Source organism: Callithrix jacchus, chromosome 12 (genome assembly GCF_049354715.1).
Source record: "Callithrix jacchus isolate 240 chromosome 12, calJac240_pri, whole genome shotgun sequence".
In the NCBI taxonomy this organism is placed as follows: Eukaryota; Metazoa; Chordata; class Mammalia; order Primates; family Cebidae; genus Callithrix; species Callithrix jacchus.
Window position 1 is genome coordinate 89,019,324 of NC_133513.1, and position 18,695 is coordinate 89,038,018.

An 18,695-nucleotide genomic window follows, 5' to 3' on the forward strand; every position below is an offset into this window, starting at 1 on the left:
TAGATACAGATAGATAGATAGCAAGCAATTCTTTGCAAACTCTTATAAAACATGGAAAGGTGTTATATATTGAATGCTTGAGTTCCCCCCATTCCCCCAAATGCATATATTGATGCCTTGACCTCCAATTAAGGTATTAGGATGTGGAGCCTTGGGGAGGTACTTAGGTTTAGATGTGGTCATGAAGATAGAGCTCTCACAATGGAATTACTGCCTTTATAAGAAGAGTAAGACACATCATAAATCTTTTTTCTCTGCTATGAGGATACAACAGGAAGTCACCATTTGTAAGGCAGAAAGAGGGGCCTCACTAGAACCCATCTGGCCTCCTGATCTCAAACTTCCCAGCTTCCATAACTGTGGGAAATAAAAGTCTGTTGTTTGAGCCACTCAGTCTATGGTATTTTGTAATAGCAGCCAGAGGTGACTAAGAAATGTACTTCTCAACTCATTCTAAGAGGCCAAAGACATCTAAAGAAAATTTCCTTATGGATATAGATGCGCTAAAGACTAGTAAATCAAGTCTGAGGACATAAGAATAAATCGCTGCAAGAGATTAGTATTTGGACACCACTTTGTACTTTGAGTAATCCATGCCTTACATACCCACAGGACGGGTCCTCATTGCCAGCAGGGTGATGAGTAATCTGGTCTGAAAACCTCATCTTACTTCCTGCTTTTTTGGACTACTTTAGGTACTAACTCTGTCAATTGGGTCTTCTGGAGAAGATACTGACATGGAGTTTAGAATGTAAGAGGTGTATTGGGCAGCAATGCTTGGGAAAATTTAAAAGGGTAGGGAAGAGTATTAAGTAAGAAAAGCCTGCAGACCATAAGGCAGGTCTGATAACTTGGGGAAAAAAGGAGTTTGGTGAGTGGAAGCCACATTGAAAGTCTCAGATTGTCAAGCATCTCTTATATAGTAAGCCAACCCAATGGGTATTTCAGGTCAAAGACTGCCTTTTAGAAGAGTTCCATGCTGGGCAAAAATGCTAAGACTGAGAACGGTGCTCTGGAAAAGCATATATTTGGCTAGAATCCTGAGACAGATCCCGAAGGCCCTAATAGCTAGAGACTGTCAACCTAATTGGACTCCTTGCAGCTGAATTACAAGTTTTCCCTCCCTCCCTGCCTCCCTGCCTCCCTGCCTCCCTTCCTCCCTGCCTCCCTGCCTTCCTGCCTTCCTGTCTTCATGCCTTCCTGCCTTTCTTCCTCCCTGCCTTCTTTCCTTCCTTCCTTTTCCTTTCTTTCTTTTTTTTACGGATAGGTCTTACTCTGTCACTCAGGCTGGAGTGCAATGGTGCACTGTAACCTCAAATTTTTGGGCTCAAGCAATCCTGCCTCCTGAGTAGCTAGGAATGAGGGTGCATGACACCCTGCCTGGTTATTATTTTTTTAGTGTTTTTGTAGATACAGGGTCTGTATTGCCCAGGCTGGTCTCAGACTCCTGGCCTCAAGTGATCCTCCTGCCTTGGTTTCCCAAAGCACTGTTATAGTTGGGAGCCACTACACTCAGCCTATAAGTTTTTTCTTGAAGAGAGATCCAAGCAGTTCATTTCCATGGATGCCACACTATAGGGCAATATCAAGTAGTACAACATTTATGTAATTGGAGTCCCAGAAAATGAGGAGAAAGGGGAGAAAAAAATATTTGAAGCAATTATAATAAATTTTTTTCCCTAAATTTTATGAAAATGATAAACCCAAAGGTCCAGGAAGCTACTTGAAACCCAAGCAGGAAGAGCATGAAGAAAACCATCCCAAACACATCATAATCACATTTCTGGCTGAGTGCAGTGGCTCATGCCTGTAATACAGGCATTTTGGAAGGCTGAGACAGGAGGACACATGAGTCCAGGAGTTTCAGACTACCCTGAGAAATATAGCAACACCTTGTCTCTAAAAAAAAAAAAAAAACAAATTGGGGCACAGTGACTCATGCCTGTAATCTCAACACTTTGGATGGCCACGGTGGGGAGATCACCTGAGGTCAAGAGTTTGAGACCAGGCTGACCAACATGGTGACACCTTGTCTCTACTAAAAGTACAAAAATTAGCTGAGTGTGGTGGCAGGTGCCTGTAATCCCAGCTACTCAGGAGGCTGAGGCAGGAGAATCACTTGAACTCAGGAGGCGGAGATTGCAGTGAGCTGAGATCGTGCCACTGCACTCCAGTCTGGGTGACAGAGCAAGACTCTGTCTCAAAGAAAAAGAAAAAAAAAAAAAAAAAAAACAATAAAAACAACTTAGTTGGGTGTGGTTGTGCATGCCTGGAGTCCCAGCTACTTCAGCGGCTGCAGTGGTAGAACACTTGAACCCAGGAGACTGAAGCTGCAGTGAGCCATGATTATGCCAAGTGCACTCCATCCTGGGCAACGAAGTGAGTCTGCCCCCCAAAAGAAATCACGTTTCTGAAAGCAAGTGATAAAGATAAAATTTAACAGAAGCCAGAGGAAGAAAGTATGCATATGTATTGAGAAACAAAGAAAAGTTACTGCAGACTTACATCAGAAACTATGCAATCCAGAAGATAGTGGAATGATATCTTGAAAATATTGAAGGGAAAAATAAGTCATGGTATAAGTCTATATCTAGTAAAGTAATCTTTTAATAATGAAGGCAAAACAAAGACAGTTTAACATAAGAGAAATCTGAGATAATTCAGCATAATTACACTACCTTAAATATTCAAAGAAAAATTTTTTTTTACTTGAGTCTCATTCTGTTGCCCAGGCTGGAGTGCAGTGGTGTAATCTTGGCTCACCACAACCTCTGCCTCCCAGGTTCAAGTGATTCTCCTGCCTCAGCCTCCTGAGTAGTTGGGACTACAGGTGCATGCCACCATGTCTGGCTAATTTTTGTGGTTTTAGTAGAGACGGAGTTTCACTGTGTTGACCAGGCTGGTCTTGAACTCCTGACCTTGTAATCCACCCACTTCATTCTCTCAGCATGCTGGGATTACAGGTGTGAGCCACTGCACCTGACGCAAGAGAAATTTTTTAGATAAAAGAAATAATGGATATCTTATCTATAGAAAGGAATTAAGAGCACTGGACTTTTCCCTTATTGTTTAATTTCTTATAAAGAAAATAATGGAAAGCAAAAATAATAACATATTATAGGTTTATTACACATAGAAGAAAAATATATGACAACAGTAGCACAAAGGCAGGAAAGGGGAAATGGAGGAGTACTGTTGTATTTGAAGATGGACTATGATAAGTTACGTATGTGTATTGTACAGCCTAGAGCAACCATTATCAAAAATGTAATTACTAAGACAATATTAAAGATAAAATAGATTTTAAAACCTCAAGCAAACAGAAGGCACAAAAAAGGAAAACAAAAACTGGTGGGAAAATATAGAAAACAGATATGGCAGCTTTAAACCCAATTATAATCAGTAATTATATGAAATGTAAATGTTATAAACACTCCAGTTAAAAGGCAGAAATTTGTCAGTATAAAAAAATGTAGACTTCAGAACAAAAAATGATACCAGAGATAAAAAACCTCAAAGATAAAGATTTCCATTCATTAAGAAGATTTAACAATCCTGAAGGTCTATGTATATAATATTAAAACTTCTAAATACATGAAGCAAATGTGACAGAACTATAGAGAGAAATTGGTAAATCTACAATTGAAGTAAGATATTTCAATACTTCTCTCTCAGTAATTGATATAACAACTAGGCAAAAAGAAATCAGTAATGACATAGAAGACTAGAGCAATATTATCAGTCAACTTGAATGAAATGATTTTATGGAACATTTCATCTGAAATTAGCAGACTGTACCTTCTTCACAAATACATGTAGAACATCCACTAAATTTTTTTGAATTTCAATAAATTTAAAGGATTGAATTCATGCAGAGTATGTTACATCCTTAACAGAATTTAATTAGAAATCAATCTCAGAACAATCTTTGGAAATTTCCTAATAGGTAGAAATTAAACAGCCCTTTTATGATTAACCTATGAGTTAAAGAAGAAATCACAAGGGAAATTTAGAAATATGTTTAACTGAATGAAAATGAGAAAATGATATTACAATTCATTGAATGTTACTAAACCTGTGCTTGGAGGGACATTTTAAACTTCAAATACTTATATTAGAAAACAATAACGGTTTACAGTCAATTATGTAAACTTCCATGTTAAGAAACTATGTAACAAACAGCAAATTAAAACCAAAATGAGCAGAAGAAAGGAAATAATAGCATCATTTATGGTAATCAATGAGTAGAAAACAGACAAACAATAGGGAAAATTAATGAAACCAAAACTTGGTTCTTTGGAAAGGTCAATAATATTGTTAAACCGTTAGCCAAATGAATCACGAAAAAAAGAGAAAAGAGTTAAGGAGGGGACATTACTACAGATCCAACATATCTTAAAAGCATTATATTAGAATATATATTAGACTATATTATACAAATAAATTTGATATCCTAGTTGAAACAGATAAATTCCTTGAAAGACAAATTAACAAAACAGAAGAAATAGAAAATCATAATAGCTCATATCTATTTAAAAATTGAAATCATAATTGAAAACCTTTATACAAAGAAAGCTCCAGCCCAGATGGCTTCATTGGTGAATTCTACCAAATGTATTAGGAAGAAATAATATCAATGCTGCACAAATTCTTTCAAAAATTAGAGAAAGGAACATTTTTACATGATTTTATGAGTCCAGCATTATCCTGATACTAAAACTTGATAAGGACATTGTAAGAAAAGAAAACTACAGACCCATGTTCCCTATGGATGTTTATTTAAAAATCCTTAATATATTAGCATTAAAAAGCCAACAGTATATAAAATGGATGCCGTATGTTAAATAGGGTCTACTCTAGGCAAGAAAAATTTTCACAATACATATGTCTGTCAAGGGACTTGTTTCTAGAAAATATGACATTTTTACCATTTAATAAAAAGACAACCTAATTTTTAAAATAGACAAAGGATTTTTTTTCTTTTTGAGACGAAGTCTCACTCTGTTGCCCAGGCTGGAGTACAGTGACACAAATCTCGGCTCACCGCTACCTCTGCCTCCTAGGTCCAGGCGATTGCCTCAGCCTCCCGAGTAGCTGGGACCATAGGCACCTGCCATCACGCCGAGCTAATTTTTTTTTTTTTTGTATTTTTAGTAGAGGCGGGGTTTCACTCTGTTACCAGGATAGTCTCCATCTCCTGACCTCGTGATCCGCCCGCCTCAGCCTCCCAAAGTGCTGAAATTACAGACATGAGCCACTGCACCAGGCCAACAAAGGATTTGAAGAGATTCCTCAAAAAAGAGAATATATAGGCACACGAAAAGATGCTCAATATCATTAGTCATCAAGAAAATGCTAATTAAAGCCACAATAAGATACTACTACACAGCTAGTAGAATAGCTAAAATGGAAATACTGACAACATCAAGTACTGATTACGGTGTGAAGCAACTGCACTCTCACACATTGCTGATGTCCCATAGAGTTTATCCAAAGAACATTCACTCTGTAAACATTTTGACAGTTTCTTATAAACATGTACTTCCTATGCGACCTGGGATTATACTCTTAGGTATTTTTCTAAGAGAAATGGAAACACAAAAACTTCCACACAAAAGTCTAACATACATACTGGCAGACATACAGTAGGCTCAATAAATGTTAGCTGGTTGAATGAAAAAATTACACAAGAACTTTTTTACAATTTTTCTTCTTCCTCTCCTCCTCTCCTTCCCCCTCCTCCTTCTCCTCCTCCTCCTCCTCCTCCTCCTCCTCCTCCTCCTCCCCCTCCTCCTCCCCCTCCCCCTCCTCCTCCTCCTCCTTCTTTCTTCTTTTTGAAATGGAGTCTCACTCTGTCTTCCAGTCTGGAGTGCAGTGGTGCGACCTTGGCTGACTGCAATTTCCACCTTCCAAGTTCAAGCAGTTATCCTTCCTCAACCTCCTGAGTAGCTGGGACTACAGACACCTGTCATAATGCCCAGCTAATTTTTGTATTTTAGTAGAAATGGGGTTTCACCATGTTGGCTAGGCTGGTCTCAAAGACCTCAGGTGATCTGCCCACCTTGGGCATCCAAAGTGCTGGGATTATAGGCATGAGTTATCGTGCCCAGCTACCACCACTGCTGCTGCCACCACTGCCTCCACCACCGCCGCCCCCTCCTCCTCCTCCACCCCTTCCTCCTCCTCTTGCTCCTCTTCCTCTTCGTTCTCCTTCTCCTCCTCCTCCTTCTTCTGATGGAGTCTTGTTCTGTAGCCCAGGCTGAGTGCAGTGGTGCTATATCAGCTCACTGCAACCTCCGACTCTGGGTTCAAGCAATTCTCCTGCCTCAGCGTCCAGAGTAGCTAGGATTGCAGGCATGTGCCACCACACCCAGCTAATATTTTGTATTTTTAGTAGAGTTGGGGTTTCACCATGTTGGGCTCCTGGCCTCTTTTTTTTTTTTTTAATAGAGATGAGGTCTCGCTATGTTGCTTAGCCTGGTCTCAAACTCCTGAATTTAAGTGATCCTTTACCTTCGCCTCCGAAAGTGCAAGAATTACAGGTGTGAGCCATTGCACCCAGCCTTGAGCTTTTACAATTTTTAATATGCTCATCTAACAATAGCATAAAGTAGGTTGCATTATTTTCTCCATTTTACAAATGGAGAAGCCAAGATGAATAACTTTCCCAAGTTCATACAATCTGTTATTGGTAAAGCTGGGGTTAAAATTAAGGAACTCAAGCCAAAGAACTTGCACTAAACCACAGCAGTATCCTCCTTCTCGCCTAATGGAGGAGTTACTTTTAGGGTCAGTCACATCTTTAGTAGAATAATATGTCCATATGGATGCATCAAAGGTTAAGAAAAATGTAGGGCCCTTGGTCTTGAATGTTTGGACCTTTGTCCATGGATAGGCCCCAGAGACCCAGAAATCTCATGATATTTGATGTGTTTCTGTGTATATACATAAATGAGTTTTTCTTCAGGCCAAAGACCCATAGTTGTTATCAGATTCTCAAAGAATTTTGCAACTACTAAAAGATTAAGAACGATAGATGTAGAGAAAATATTTGAGATATTCCTAAGACACAATTATAATTACTAAGTGCTCTAAAATATTTATAGATGGGTTCATTTGAAGGGTTATCCACAGATTACTTTTTCTGTCTGCAAAGATTTTGGTTAGGGGACTAGGAGGTAATATTTATTAGGCACAACTAGCTTATTTTAGCTCTTAAATCATTACTGGAAACATACTGTTTCACAAATGTAGAAATTGAGGTTTACAGTGGTAAGAAACTTGCCCAATAACATGCTGATAAATGCTAGATCTAGGATACCCAGACCTGTCAAACTATAAAGCAAGTACTGCCTCACCTTGTGGTTAGATACAGGCGCAGAGCATTCAGTGCAACTAACTTTGTTGGGATCTTTAAGCAGTTTCCATATACCCTTATCTAGAAATAGAGGCTGAGTTATAAGGCATCTTAAGAACATTTTGAAGGAGAATTCAGTCCTGTTTTAAGAACATGTCTCACATGGTGCTGGTTTTGCCTCACATCACTGAATTCTGTTCTCTGGGACTTCCTTTTAGGCAAAATTGTCCCAGCAACTACAGTAACATTAGTTTAGCTCCCAGAGTGCACTCATGATAACACAATGTAGGCTTGTGATGGTCACAGGCTAGCTTTTTCATATCTAGTGTCCTTTTGAACAAACTTGAACAGCCTTTCTACTACTATAGCTGAAATCTAGTTTGCAACAGAAAAGAAGAACTGGGTCATTTTTGTTTTTTCCTTCTTCAGGTGCTACACAATGTACTTCTTGACTAATGTCTCCTATTCCACCACCTAGCTTGCCTGAAAATTTCTTTTTGCAAAACCATTTGTTTGTCAGCCATTGAGACACTGAGATCACAGACAGGTGTTTTGAGATTTCATATTTATTTATTTATTTTGAGACAGAGTTTCATTCTGTGGCCCAGGCCAGAGTGCAGTGGCATGATATCAGCTCACTGCAATCTCTGCCTCCCAGGCTCAAGTGATTCTCATGCCTCAGCCTCCTGAGTAGTAGCTGGAAGTACAGTACAGGCAAGTGCCACCATGCCCAATTAATTTGTTCTAGTTTTAGTAGAGATGGGGGTTCACTGTGTTGACCAGGCTGGTCTCACTCCTGGCCTCAAGAGATCCTCCTGCTTCAGCCTGCAAAACTGCTGGGATTATAGGTGTGAGCCACCATGCCCAGACTCTTAAAGACTTTTCTAATTTCATCAAGAATACCACCTGCAGAGGTGGGCTTTAGAGAAGCAGGTAGGGTCACCCTCAGTGGACTCTTCTGCAAGATGAGGAGAAAGACCAGCATGCTGGATTGGGTATTTCTCCCAGCTTTGGGGAGGAGTAGAGCCTTTAGCAGAGAATGGCCTCTACTTCTCAGATGTTCTCCCCGCCTCTTCTCTGAGAAATTCACCACACAGTGCTGAATACCAACAAACTGAGGATTAGTATAATCTTAACAGCTATGCTGATCACAAGCTGGAGTAGGAGACTTGGAGGAGGAGAGGAGGACTGAGGCAGAAGAGGTTGTTATGGAGCCAAGGTTGCTGTGGTAGCAGCAGGAATTAATGAGTATTTACTTAAATAGAAAATAATTCCTTGTAACACTGAGGCAAATTGAAACTAGAGAGCTGATACTTCATACTACAAACAGATGCTTTGCTTTACAAAAAAAGTAACCCAGTTTCCCAGTTTAAATTATAAGTCATCCTTTCTAGTACATTCTTTTTTTTTTTTTTTTTTTTGAAATGGAGTCTTACTCTGTTGCCTAGGCTGGAGTGCAGTGGCACCATCTTGGCTCACCGTAGCCTCTGCCTTCCAGGTTAAAGCAATTCTCATGCTTCAGCCTCCCGAGTAGCTGGGATTAGAGGCATGAGCCACCATGCCAGGCTAATTTTTGTATTTTTAGTAAAGATGGGATCTTGCCATGTTGGCCAGGTTGGTCTCAAACTCCTGACCTCCAGTGATCCACTCACCTTAGTCTCCCAAAGTGCTGGGATTACAGGCATGAGCCACCATGTCTGGTGCTTTTTTAGTACTTTCTAAATGATTCAATGGTTTTCCTAAAAAGAGAAAAAAAGTTTTCATACAAAATTTCTCAAACCCCTATATCCCTGAATGTAAAAACTGCATATAGATTTTATTAGATTCTATGGCCACCATAATAAGCTGAATGGCTTAAAAAGCCAGAAATGTGTTGTCTTCAAGTACTGAACACTTGAAGTCCAAAATGAAGGTGTCATCAGGGCCATGCTCCCTCTAAAACCTGGAGGGAAGTCTGTTTGTGCCTCTTCCTAGCTTCTGATGGTTTGCAGGAAATCTTTGGTGCTCCCTGGCCTACAGATGCATCACTGTAGTCCCTCATCTTCATGTAGTATTCTTTTTTAAAAACAATAGAAACCATGATATTTATTGAAATACTGAGTTTTATTTCACATGTATATTTTTGTCTCGCAACCACTTCCATGTCTGACCAATGCTACTACTATGTCCTATCATAACATTCCACACATACTTAAAACCAAGCAAAGGGTGGAGTTCCATCTTTAAAAACTAAACAGGCATTTTGGACAACACACTCTTGGCAAAACGGAACCTGGACAATGTTTATCAATCATAGTAGGGAAAGTTCTCACTCTCCATTATAAAAAGAACAGCAAGATATCATCTGTTACAGAAATGAAATAAGATGAAAAATTTTTAACAAATTGTTTAAACTGTTTTCTTAAAGAGACTTCCTCCACTGCCAGAGATCTTGAATAGCCTTCTGGTCAGTCATCCGGAAGCAATTCTCCACATAATTGATGAACTAGGCTTTCACCTTTTTCTATACTTGCTTGCATTTTTGCTTTAATGTCTTCTACAGAACTAGGTCCTTTTGGTGTTTTGGGTGTCTTTTCCTGTTTTTTTGAAGGATTCTTGTCCTTTTGATCTTGGTGTTGATGATGGTTTTGAGTCTTTCCCATTCTGATTTGACTTTTGCGCATTTTTAGCTAGAGTATCTCATATAGATTTCTTCACTGGTGCTTTTTTTTCAGTTTCCTCATCATCAAAATCAACATCATCACCTGCATCATCATCATCATCTTCATCAGCAGGATTTTTACTTTTTTTCTGTGGAACCTTGCTACCACCGCCAGGGGCAGACCACTTTCCAGATATATTTAAGAGTTTCACATCCTCCTCCTCTTCCTCTTCTGACTGCATCTTCCTCCGCAGCTGCAGCTACTAAGTGCTGTCCACTAATATTCACTGGATCTGAACCACACTTCAACCATAGGACCCCAAGGGAAACCGTTGGCTGTACATTTTCAAAGTTGCCAGTGTTACTTTAATTGGACTGCCTTTGTAATTCATTGCCTTCGCTTCAACAATGTGCAATTCATTCTTTGCACCAGCCCGGAAACTGACCATACTTAAAGATAACTTGTGCTCATTTTTATCATTATCCACCTTAAAGTGATAATCTTTGTTGGCCATAGTTCATAACTGAAAAGATAGTTCTGGTGCCTCAGGGGGCTCATGTCCATCGAATCTTCCATTGGATGGTGGCACATACTTAGGTGGGAGAGAAGGCAGATGGAGATAAGCACAACCATTGCTCAAGAGAACAGCCTTGCAGGATGGAATCACACCAGGACTTCACATAGTAGTCTTCCTGTGTGTCTCTTCATATAGTCTTCTTTCTGTGCCTGTCTGTGTTTGTATCCAAATTTCCTATCTTCATAAGGACACAAGCCATTATTAAGGCCCACCCTATTGACTTCATCTTAACTTGACTACATCTGTAAAGACCCCGTTCCCAAATAAGGTCACATTCTGGGATATGTGGCCTTATGGATGAAGACTTCAACATATGTTTTAAGGGGGGACCACAGTGCAATCCATAGCATAGGTGGTAATTATGAAAGTATATGACATTTAAAAAGTATCTTTTTTTTGAGATGGAGCCTCACTCAGTCACCCAGGCTGGAGTGCAATGGGGTAATCTTGGCTCACCACAACCTCCACCTCCCAGGTTCAAGCAATTCTCCTGCCTCAGTCTCCTGAGTAGCTGGGATTACAGGTGCATGCCACCACACCCTGTTAATTTTTGCGTTTTTAGTAGAGATGGGGTTTCACTATGTTAGCCAGGCTTATCTCAAACTCCTGACCTAATGATCCACCCATCTCAGCCTCCCAAAGTGCTGGGATTACAGGCGTGAGCCACTGCACCTGGCCAAAAATACAATTATCTGTACAAGTGAGTCATGAATTACTCTGAAATCATTACTTTCTAGCCTTTCAAAATACTTTCATAGATTTGCTATCTTATGCAGTGGTCAGGTGTGTTCCCCATTTGTAGAAAAAAGCCTTGTATATGACAAAGTATGATACATTTATGGGATGAACTAAAACCTCAGACATGATTCTCCATGATGAGACCTCTTTTATTCCTTGGTGTTCACCAATGTGTGCTTTTCTGCCCTTGTTTTGTAGGATATTTTTCTAGAACTGGTTTTTGGTCTAGTTTTGCTGTCATTCCACTTTGAAACTTGATATGGTTTGGCTGTGTCCTCACTCAAATCTCATCTTGAATTGTAGCTCCCATAATTCCCATGGCACATGGGAGGGACCTGGTGGGAGGTAACTGAATCATGGGGGCAAGTTTTCCCATGCTGTTCTCGTGATAGTGAATAAGTCTCATGATATCTGATGGTTTTATAAAGGGCAGTACCCCTGCACGTGCGCTCTCACCTGCCACCATGTAAAATATGCCTTTGCTCCTTCTTCACCTTCCAACATGATTGTGAGGCCTCCCCAGCCATATGGAACTGTGAGTCCATTAAACCTCTTTTTTTTCCTCCTGCCTTCCTTCCTTCCTTCCCTCTTTCCTTCCCTCCCTCCCTCCCTCCCTCCCTCCCTCCCTCCCTCCCTCCCTCCCTCCCTCCCTTCCTTCCTTCCTTCCTTCCTTCCTTCCTTCCTTCCTTCCTTCCTTCCTTTTTCCCAGTCTCGGGTATGTCTTTATTTGCAGTGTGAGAACAGACTAATATAAACCTCATATCAACATTAGTTTCTGTTTGATAGACATGCAGATCAAAGAGGGTATAATTATCTTTAGTAAGCAAAACTAACAGCATAATCCTAGACAAGAACTTACAGAAAGTTCATATCCATATACATCTCCAGTGGTTGGGAGTGCTCACCATTACATCCTTCTTGTCTATATTTACAGATATCATACATTACCCATAATACTTTATTTTCTACAAATTAAAATTTTAACCAAAACTTAATTGTCAAGCATTGGCAATAGAAAGCCCAGCTATATTAGTGTACAAATGATCGCTGTGGAGGTTTACATTTCCAGCCACTTCGTTTTATGCAAGAGTATTATTTTCTTATTTTGAGAATGTACTTTACACTTCTTTTCAAAAATGAAGATATTTATTTGGAAAATATTAGTAGCATGATAAGTCAACCTCACCAGATATGAACAGTTCACAGGTCAGACAATAGGTAGAAAAAGTCCATGTGACCTTCTTAAAAAGAAATGGATGACCACCTCAATAGCTGACTCCATCTTCTATTTTATTACTGGCTGATTCATAATCCAAAATATGAAGTTTTAGGACTTTTTCTCAAAAGGAGAAGCTTGGGGAAAATGTCTGAAGCAATGATATTGACCTTTTTTTCTTCTTTATGAAACTTTAACTGCATACTTCAGTCTGGTGGAATCTTTTGTGTTATTCTGACTATCAATAAGAACCAGAGGACTATGTTGATGATTCTTGATGATTTCAGCAACACTTCCAAAGTACTAGAGGAAGAAAACATAGGTGAATTACACATTGGCATTTGTGTTAACTTTGAGCTCCACTCCTCCCATCTTCTTTCATTCTCACGTTAGTAAAAGTTATTACATCCCAGCTGACATTCTGCCCAAAAAAATCTAGTTTAACAAAGGCTATAACCTTCAAGATGACAGAATTTGGACTTAGCTGTATTAAGTACGATGAAAAACACACTAACAGCTGCAATTAGCCTAGCTACTTAGAGAGATTACTTCACTAAGTTATGATGAAATATTATAGTATATTGCTTTTTATTTACTATTAAATGTAAAACAGTCATACAATGCATTTTTCTACATTCTTTACAAAACATAGATCATCTGTTACTTTGCACAAGTCTCAGATACAAGAACTTCTGTATCTAAGGTTATGTAGATACAACTTAGATACAACTTCTGTATCTAAGGTTATGTAATAACCTTAGAATTTAGTAGAAGGAAACAGTCATTTCCTAAACAAATTTACGTTTTGTTTTCTTTTTTAAACAAAAAAAGCTTTATACACCTTCATATTTCCATTTTTACTTGGCTCCTGGTAAACTTAGAGTTTTAACTTAGTTCCTAATTAATAATGAAATTTCATGTGAGGCTCTCTCCATACATACTTATTTGTCTAAATTTTGATCCTTGTTGCCTATGGGTTTTGCTTTAAAATTATCGCAAATTTTGTTTTGAAAAATAAAGTTTTAAAGGATAAAATAAATGTAACACAGACCATGAAATGAAATGCATTGAGTATACAAAAGTGCTACAAGTTCACACTCATTAAATACATGTATTTAGAATCATTTTTAAAATGTGGTAGTTGATTTACAACAGTGCCATAAGTTTAGCAGTTACTATCAATTGATTTTATTTTCTGCATTATTTAGATAAAGACAAACATCTAGAGTAAAAATTTTAAGCTTTTTAAAATTTTTTGGATGACTTCCAAGTATCTACATGTTGAATAAATTGTAAAATATTTAGAATATTGGCCAACATTTTCAAATGAAATGCCGGTTGTCTTTTAGATATTGGCTATCTGAATATTCATTCAGGGAGGGAGATAAGAGACAGGGACTTTCAAATACCTTTAGTCTTCTTCTTTTTTTTTTTTTTTTTTTGAGACAGAGTCTCATTCTGTCACCCAGGCTGGAGTGTAATGGCGTGATCTCAGCTGACTGCAACCTCCGCCTCCTGGATAAAACGATTCTCCTGCTTCAGCCTCCCAAGTAGCTGGGACTACAGGGATGTGTCACCATGCCTGGCTAATTTTTGTATTTTTAGTAGAGATGGGGGTTTCACCATGTTGGCCAGGCTGGTCTTGAACTCCTGACCTCAGGCGATCCACCTGCTTCAGCCTCCCAAAGTGCTGGGATTACAGGCATGAGTTATTGCACCTGGCCATACCTTTAGTCTTTATTCTTTACTTCCTGTTCAATCATTCAGCCCTCTTGCAATTGCCAATGAAATTCTTTCATTATGAATCCCATAAAACATTCATTCTGCTTGTTTGGCATAAGATGTTGCTAAACCAAATGCAGCTGAAAGTTAAATTTATGGATTAAAGGGCCAGAAAAAGAAATAGCACAACTCTTTGAAATGGATTACAGGGGGTAAAGTGTGTTCTGAACCTAGGGAGCATAGGAGAGGACTGCTACACTTAACACAAACAAATATCTCATTCTGTCCCTCTACTCCCTGAATATTTGTGAGTATTGCCTTGTTGTGGTATTTGGGGATTCAATGTTTGCAGTAGGGAGCTGAGCTGAGTTGAAACATTTGAAGTAGCGAATGGAGTTGAAGAATATTTGTGATTTAATTAAAAAGAGTTGGGCATAACATAGTTACAACTTCCCCTCAGCTCTCCTTTCTTTTTTTGTTTTCATTAATTCAGTGTATTTGAGATATTCATATGTGGACAGAAAAACAACTTGTTTAATAACTCAAAATCTCATGGCCAATAAGACAAAGCAGACAGTTTTCAAAACTGTAAAATTACTCAATGCTACATCACTTAATACCAAAATAACTACATAGAAAGTTAAACAGTTAATGAATTGGTTACGTTTTCTAGCCACATACACAAAAATACAGACTTTAAAAAAAAATCCACATGATTGACATCATGTAACTGACACTATAATTTTCCATCCAGATGTTCAGTGTATAGGGGACATAAACTTTTTATTATAGATAATTTAAGTAAGAGTTTTAATTGACTGTCAGTATCTCCAGATACTACTGTAGTAATAAACTACTTATTTTGGAATCCGTACGCTGAATATGTTGGAAGTGAGGTGAAGCTCTGGTCTATTCATTCTAAAGTAGAGATGAAGTTTCTTTAGGCCAAAACAAATTCCTGTGTACCAGAATTTCCTAGACAAGGAAATTCAGAACCCCTCGCAGAGCTCAAAATCTGTGAGAGAATTTCAGGGCCTGGAAATAGGACAGCTTCTTCACCCACCCTTAAGCCTCTCTTTTTTTTTTATTCCATTTTAGGTTTTCGGGTACATGTGAAGGACATGCAAGATTGTTGCATAGGTACACACGTGGCAGTGTGATTTGCTGCCTTCCTCCCCTTCACCTATATCTGGCATTTCTCCCCATGCTATCTCTCCCCAACTCCCCACCCCCCACTGTCCCTCCCCTATTTCCCCCCAACAGACCCCAGTGTGTGGTGCTCCCCTTCCTGTGTCCATATGTTCTCATTGTTCAACACCCGCCTATGAGTGAGAACATGCGGTGTTTGATTTTCTGTTCTTGTGTCAGTTTGCTGAGAATGATGGTCTCCAGGTTCATTCATGTCCCTACAAAGGACACGACGAACTCATCGTTTTTGATGGCTGCATAATATTCCATGGTGTATATGTGCCACATTTTCTCTGTCCAGTCTGTCATCAATGGGCATTTGGGTTGGTTCCAGGTCTTTGCTATTGTAAACTGTAAACACGAATGAATATTCATGTGCATGTGTCCTTACAGTAGAATGATTTATAATCCTTTGGATATATACCCAGTAATGGGGTTGCTGGGTCAAATGGAATTCCTATTTCTAGGTCTTTGAGGAATCGCCACACTGTCTTCCACAATGGTTGAACTAATTTACACTCCCACCAACAATGAGGCCCTTAAAGCCTCTTACAGATGAGCTAGACTGCTGGGGAAGCTTTAGGATGTGAAATGATAATGCAATCTACATTTTAAAACCCAAGATAGGTTTTGATTAATGCTCTCAGATTCAAGAGTTTTGCATTTTAAAATTATCTGAGACTTTGTTAAAAGCAAATAAAATTCCCAATATAAAAATCCTAGAAGAAAACGTAGAGGGAAACATCATGACACTGGATTTGGCAATGATTTTTTTGATATGACACTAAAAGCATAGGGAACAAAAGCAAAAATAGGCAAGACAATATTAAATTTAAAAGCTTTTGCTCAGCAAATAACACAGTCAACAGAGTGAAAAGGTAACCTATGGAATGGGAAAAAAAATTTGCAAATCATTTATCTAATAAGGGGTTAATATCCAGAATATATAAAGAACTCCTAAAACTCAGCAACAGAAAAAAATCAAATAACCTGATTATAAAATAGAATAGGCATTTCTCAGAAGATGGCCAAGTGGCCAAAAGGCATATGAAAAATGTTCAGTATCACTAATCCTCAGAGAAATGCAAATCAAAACCACAATAAGCTATATCACCTCACACCCATTTGGAAGACTATTGTAAAACAACAACAACAAAATTCAGAATATAACAAGACTGGTGGGGATGTGAAGAAGGCAAACCCTTGTGTGCTGTTGGTGGAATTGTAAAATAGTTCAACTGCTGTGGAAAAAAGTTTGGGAGGTCCACAAAAAATTAAAAACAAAATACCCATATCATCCAGCAATCCCACTTCCGGGTATATACCCCAAATAATTGAAAGCCAAGTCTTGGAGAGATTTGCACACCCATGTTTATAGCAGCACTGTTCACAACAGCCAAGAGGTAGAAGCAACACAGATGTCCACTGATGGATGTTAGACACACAAAATGTGGTATATAGATTCAATGAAATGCTATGCAGCCTTAAAAAGGAAGGAAATTCTGACACATGCCACAACATGGATGAGTCTCGAGGACATCATGCGAAGTGAAATAAGCCAGTCATAAAGGACAAATATTGTGTGATTCCTCTTGTATGAGGTATCTAAAGTAGTCAAATTCATAAAAATAGAACATGGTTGCTAGGGGCTACAGGAAGGGGGAAAAAGGAAGTTGTTTAGTGGGTATAGGGTTTTAGTTCTGTAAGATGAACAAGTTCTGAAGATCTGTTTCACAACAATGTAAATATACTTAACACTACTGAGGTGTACACTTAAAAATGATTAAGATGGTAAATATTTTATGTGTTTTTTTTAACCATAATTGTCTAAAAAGCAAAATAAAGAATACCCATGACTTTTTCAGTTTGTTTCAAAAATGCTATTCTCCTGCCTGCAATCACTCAATCAAATCAATTCAGTCACTTAATAATTATTTATTAAGTGTACACTGAAGCCAAATATTGTGGTCTGATTCTGGAAATACAGAAATGAAAAGACATCACCCTTGGCCTCACGTAGTGGAGAAGACAGACACTTCAGCAATCATGACACTTTCCAACAATTTAAATACACTCTAACAGGTGCTGGGTTTGGAATGGTGTAGCTTTTTCTGAAGGAATCTTGAAAGTAAATATTGCTTAAATTGAATTTTGTTTATGCTATTTTCTCTACATAGATTGTTCTTCCCATTTTTCTCTTTCTAATTCCTTCTAACTTACATTCTACCTATTGGAATTCAACCCATAATTCAAAACCAGAACAAGTATCACTCCATTTCTAGACCATTCATGGGTTACTCCAGCTCATATTTCAGGGTTCATTTATAGGAGCAGGCTGGCTGAACTGAGCTATGGTAAGCATTGAGTTTGGTCCAGATTAAAGAGGTACTAAAGTTAATGTTTGGCTAATATTTAATACCCATGTGATTTTTTTTTCTTGCTGCAGGCCCATAAGTTTATTCTGGTACAAGGGCTATAGTCTAATATCCTAACTCAAGTTTCTGTATCTCTTCTGGATCCTTCCTCGTAACCTACCTTGGTACTTGAGTTGAGATTTTTAGGTATTTCCTTTGGAGGTCTGGACCTTGACCTTAATTCTTACAACCTTGATTCAACTTGACATCTCAATCTTGATTTGTATTTGCCCATGGACTAAATCTTGTGTCAGACTGACATCACTAAATAACTGAATGAAAGGACTGGGATGTACATCACACCGTTTTTTCCTTTTCTGCATTCTTATAGGATATATTGCCCAATGCAAGCATAAGAACAAATACTTTTGTATCCCTTCTTCTCATCTCTAGCATCTAATATAGTACATGATGTAATTATACTCAATATATAGTTATAAAATTGAATTTAAAAAGAAATCACTTACCTCTTCACCATTCTTCTTTCTGCCCAAGGCATATTGTTTCGTTGCTTCAATAAATCGCACAGGAATATTATATACTCGCTTATTAAAGAATACAACTAGGGTATATGGTTGTTTGGAATCATGGCCAGAGCTTTTCCGAATGAGAAATGATCCATCCTGTTTAAATTTTTTTAAAAACGCATAATTATGGTTAGTATTACTTATGTTTCTACAGATTCAAAAATCATTTTATAAAGAACATCTATATTACATTCCAAAGGTAAATTATTTAGCTACATCATTTTTATTATTGATTAGCACTTGTCTTCTTATTTTCTAAGAAAATAGTCCAGGAAAATATACACTCATAGAAAATTCTGAGTAAGAATTCTGAG

The 18,695-nt window shown here is 38.3% G+C and overlaps 2 protein-coding genes across 5 annotated transcripts in view; one reads left to right on the forward strand and one right to left on the reverse strand.

Moving 5' to 3' along the window:
- The window catches only part of ZNF518A (zinc finger protein 518A), a 118,704-nt gene that overhangs the window by 84,011 nt on the left and 15,998 nt on the right, over positions 1 to 18,695 (forward strand). The gene's annotated exons all lie outside the window — the stretch shown is intronic.
- BLNK (B cell linker) overlaps positions 12,006 to 18,695 on the reverse strand; it is a 76,231-nt gene continuing 69,541 nt past the window's right edge. For all 4 annotated transcript variants that reach the window (XM_035268610.3, XM_035268609.3, XM_078346165.1 and 1 more), the window contains 2 exons: positions 18,322 to 18,477; positions 12,006 to 12,833 (listed from right to left, as the gene is read on the reverse strand). In XM_035268610.3, coding sequence (XP_035124501.3) covers positions 12,714 to 12,833; positions 18,322 to 18,477 — 276 coding nt within the window. In that variant the 3' untranslated portion in view covers positions 12,006 to 12,713. The remainder of the gene's footprint in view (positions 12,834 to 18,321; positions 18,478 to 18,695) is intronic.